Raw genomic sequence first — 4,946 nt, forward strand, 5'->3', positions numbered from 1 at the left:
GTCTTTTGATATGTCACGGCTACCAAGAAGTAATACCTGAGTCTCCTTATGCCACAAATTTTCAATATTTAAATACACCATATCTGACCAAATCACTATGTTCTGTTAGATTGTTTTTCCCAACATGTCCATAGGCTGTAGCTAGTAACCTCTTTTGTTCAGATACAATTATTCTAATCACATCACATCATCATCTCACAATTTCACCTTTAACCCATGTATGGATTAATTGCATGAAATTAATCCAGTAGTAGTTACATTGCCTTGTGTCGACGCCCATATGAAGATAATTCGTTATTAAAAAATTATCTTAACTTCTTTATCTAACGGTTTAAAATTATACTTACTTAACGATTTTGATTATATAGGCTGACAATGTAATTTTTTATCCAAACATCATTTCAACCGTTGTTTCTATCTAAACAAACTTGAATCTTTTGCTTTGAAGTCTCTAAATCAGCCAATACTGATTAGTATCCAATTTTCTCTTTCTTCTAAAATGCAAATTGGCAGCCTCAAATATCATGACAAGGATTTTATCATGAAAAATTTGGGTCTATCAAGATTAAAGTGGGCAATGTGGGATGAAACACGAGCAAAAGCTCTGTATACTGATTGACTTCAGTGTGAAAATCAGACCAGCACAGTGTGAAAATTAGTGTCCGAAACAGTGAAATTATAATAATAATCCTTTTTCAACTACTCCTACCACCAACCCACTTGCTACCTTTCCCGTCAACGTATAAAGTACTACTATATATATATATATAACATGCTTGTATTCATATAGGATTTGAAGCTTAGAACCTTTTTTCTTCTATAAGGCAAAACTCCTCAACTTATTTTCATTGTTTTTATCTGTAGTTCAAACCACGCCTATATTTTGTCCTCTCATTTGCACTAAGACTCGTTTACGCTAAAACTCTTCATTTATTTCCGTTAACAACTTCCATTTTCCCAATCTATACTGTAACAGACCAAAGAACTAGCTAGTGGCCACTGATCAGTGATTAACGATGGAAAACAAAAAAATTAAGATGCTAAGATCTGCCTACATTTCCTTCATCATATTCCTTTTGTTCCCATCATCGCCGTGCGCTGACGACCTCGACGCGCTACAGAAGCTCAAGAAGGCCATGAATATTACCGGGTGGGAGACCTCCGCCCAGCACTACTGCTCCTTCTCTGGAGTTTCATGCGACCAGCGATCACGAGTGGTTGCTCTTAACATCTCAAATATGCCGCCCGTGCAGGATCGAGGCTCGATTCCAGCAGAGATCGGACTTCTAAACAAGCTCGTGAACCTCAACCTCGCCAAAAACAACCTCTCGGGGAGGCTTCCCACGGAGATGGCCAACCTGACGGCGTTAAAGCATTTGAACATCTCAAACAACTTCTTCAGCGGCATGTTCCCCGGTGAAATCACGCTCGGGATGACGGAGCTTGAGGTCCTCGACGCCTACAATAACAACTTCACGGGACAGCTGCCGCTGGAGATCGCCGCCGGCTGTAAAAAGCTCAAATATCTTAATCTGGGAGGCAACTACTTCACGGGAAACATTCCCGAAAATTATTCTAATATCTGGAGCTTGGAGTATTTGGAACTCGACGGCAATTCGCTCACCGGAAAGCTCCCGGCCGGCTTGGCAAAGTTAAAGAACCTCAAGGAATTGTACTTAGGGTACTATAACAGTTATGAAGGAGGGATTCCTCCGGAGTTTGGATCGCTGCCGTTGCTGAAAGTGCTCGACATGGGCAGCTGTAACCTCACTGGCAAGATTCCCACGAGTCTGAGCCTTTTGAAGAATTTGCACTCGTTGTTTTTACAAGGAAATCGGCTCAGTGGTTTTATACCACCGGAGCTTTCGAGCATGGTGAACCTCGTGTCCTTGGATCTCTCCAACAACGAGCTCACCGGAGAAATACCCGAACGGTTCTCAGAGCTGAAGAGCATTAGGTTCATCAAACTGTTTTGGAACAATCTTTACGGTCCCATACCCAAGTTCATCGGTGATCTTCCTCATCTGGAGATTCTTCATCTGTGGGGGAACAACTTTACATTCCAACTACCCGAAAGTCTTGGCCAGAACGGCAGGCTTACGGTTTTGGATGTCTCCGGAAACAAACTAACCGGGTTGATTCCTCGGAATTTGTGCTTAGGCGGGAGGCTGACGACGCTGATTCTGATGGATAACAACTTCTTTGGGCCCATTCCGTTGGAGCTCGGCCAATGCAAGTCTCTTGTCAAAATCCGAATGAAGAAAAACAGAATCAGCGGGACTATTCCTGTTGGGATCTTCAACTTGCCGAGCTTGGGCATGATTGAGATGAATGATAACTGCCTGTCCGGTCAACTTCCAACACAAATGACAGCGGGCACACTCGCAATCCTCTCGCTTTCGGGGAATCAGATTTCGGGGAGGATCCCACCCGCAATTGGAAACCTCAACAACTTACAAACTCTCTCGCTGGAGATGAACCGATTTTCTGGGAAAATACCAGAGGAATTCTTTAACTTGATAGTGTTATCAAAAATCAACATCAGCGTCAACAAGCTCGGTGGCGAAATTCCAGCTTCTGTTTCTAATTGTTCGTCTCTAGAGTCCCTTGATTTGAGTCGAAACAATTTGGTCGGTGAAATCCCAAGAGGGATAGAGAAGCTGAAACTAGTTGATCTTCTGAATATGTCTCGGAACCAACTCACTGGCCAAATACCTAACGGAATACCCGCCATGGAAACCCTTACAACTTTGGATCTCTCTTATAACAATTTCACCGGTAGAATCCCAACCAGTGATCATTTTCTGGACATCGCGTCGTTTCGTGGGAACCCCTATCTCTGTACCAACGTCTCACGCCCGTGTTCCTTCATTAACAAGAAATCTCAAGACCACAATGTGTTTGGTTCCTCCAGGCTCGGTCTTATGATCATGGTTGGACTACCTGCGATTCTCGGTTCCCTAATTATCCTGCTTCTAGTATTCCTACTGATAAAGGTTTGTACAGGAAGAAATATTCAAAAATCCAGTGGTTGGAGGCTCACATTGTTCCAGCAGCTCGACCTCAAAGTCGAGCACTTGCTACAGTGCATAAAGCAAGAGAACATAATAGGCAAGGGCGGTGCTGGGATTGTCTACCGGGGGACCATGCCAAGCGGCCTCGACATAGCAATCAAACAGCTAGTAGGATCATCAAGTAATAGAGGGCACAGGGATCATGGATTTGCAGCGGAGATTAAGACGCTGGGGCGAATCAAACACCGAAACATAGTGAGGCTTTTGGGATACATGTCGAACAATAAGGACTCAAGTTTGTTGTTGTACGAGTACATGCCTAATGGTAGCTTGGGAAAAATATTGCATGGGGAAAATGGAGGGGAACTGCAGTGGGAGAGGAGGTATAAAATTGCAGTGGAGGCTGCAAAGGGATTGTGTTATCTGCACCATGACTGTTCACCCCTGATTATACACAGAGATGTCAAGTCCCATAACATCTTGTTGGATTCAAACTTTGAGGCTCATGTTGCTGATTTTGGGCTCGCTAAGTACTTTCATGGAGTAGCAGCTGATTGCATGTCTTCATTTGCTGGTTCCTTCGGTTACATCGCCCCAGGTCCGTATTCTATCTCATCTTCGATTAATTAATTAAGGATCTGTTTGACATCTATTTTATATTTTTAGGGTTTTAGTTTTTCCTTTCATTATAGAAAAATCAAAAAAATTAAAACTTGTTTGGTACCTGTTTAATTTTCAAATAAAAACTAAAAACCAAAATCTATAATCTTCTTTTGTGAGTTTTTACATTCTGGCTTGATTTTGAAATCATATTCCATTTATATGAAATAAAAAATGTAAATGAAATGGTTATCAGAAGTCCCATACCTTCACCAAAACATGGCAAATATAATCAAGTTTCTTGTTAGTCCAGCATCCATCTAGCTAGACCTTTTTTCGTTCCATTAACAATAATATATTTTTGTTATGATGGTGCAAACTTACAGAGTACGGTTATACACTAAAAGTGGATGAGAAAATAGACGTGTACAGTTTTGGTGTGGTTTTGCTGGAGCTAATAACTGGGAGGAAAGCAGTGATGAACTTTGAAGATATAAACCTAGTGGGTTGGGTGAGGAAAACTACCAAGTCGTTGTCCAGTTCATCATCGGTACTAGCAGTGGTGGATCCAAATCTCGCCGGATACCCCTTGGCGGCTGTCGTACACTTGTTCAAACTGGCAATGCTTTGTGTCGACAACGACAGCACTGCAAGACCTACGATGAGGGAAGTCGTTTGCCTGATCAGTAATCCTCCTACATAGTCTTCTTCAAGCATAGTCAACCTTAATTTAGATATGTTTTTGGGATCTAAAGAACTATAATTTTTGAGCGAGTTGTAGTGTAGCAGAATAATGCTCATATATTTGAATCGTCTAAACTGGTATTGTTGAAGAATGTGTAAAATGACGTTAAAACTTTACAAATTAAGGTACAATATATGAATAAATGGTATCACTACGAATAATACTGAGACCTTTTGTATGAAACAAAACATATGTTAGTTCACCTTAAAACAAGCACATGTTGGTTCTTGCCTCAATACATTTGTGATGAAAACCCTAGTCCTTAAAGGCTTTTTTTTCTTGTAGTGTAAATATTATTACGTACCATAGGCATTTTACCAAAACTTGTTGGAGTAAAAATAGATTTGAGTTGTGAAAGTAACTAATTTTTTTCATTAAACAGAGTTGTTTTGTGAAGGTGCATTATATTAATTCTTTCATTTTGTACACATTTATTTGTACTACATCCCTATAATGTCTAATATATGTGTGGCCTAGTGGATTCTTTCCTCTATTAGAGATGTGGTATATACAAAATGTGGTGAATGTAATTTTACTATGGTGATGAGTGTTACAAAAAACTAATAAGTACGTAATAGTTACACCAC

General features: G+C 40.6%; 1 protein-coding gene across 1 annotated transcript; it reads left to right on the forward strand.

Annotated features, from left to right (window-relative positions):
* Positions 1-868: 868 nt before the first annotated feature.
* On the forward strand, positions 869-4,526 carry LOC137726892 (uncharacterized). The gene is made up of 2 exons (XM_068465842.2): positions 869-3,612; positions 4,001-4,526. The coding sequence occupies exons 1-2, from the start codon at positions 1,017-1,019 to the stop codon at positions 4,315-4,317; spliced, it is 2,913 nt and encodes a 970-aa protein (XP_068321943.1). The 5' UTR covers positions 869-1,016; the 3' UTR covers positions 4,318-4,526.
* Positions 4,527-4,946: the final 420 nt, after the last annotated feature.

Source organism: Pyrus communis, chromosome 5, assembly GCF_041283825.1.
Source record: "Pyrus communis isolate YQ-2024b chromosome 5, ASM4128382v1, whole genome shotgun sequence".
Lineage (NCBI taxonomy): Eukaryota > Viridiplantae > Streptophyta > Magnoliopsida > Rosales > Rosaceae > Pyrus > Pyrus communis.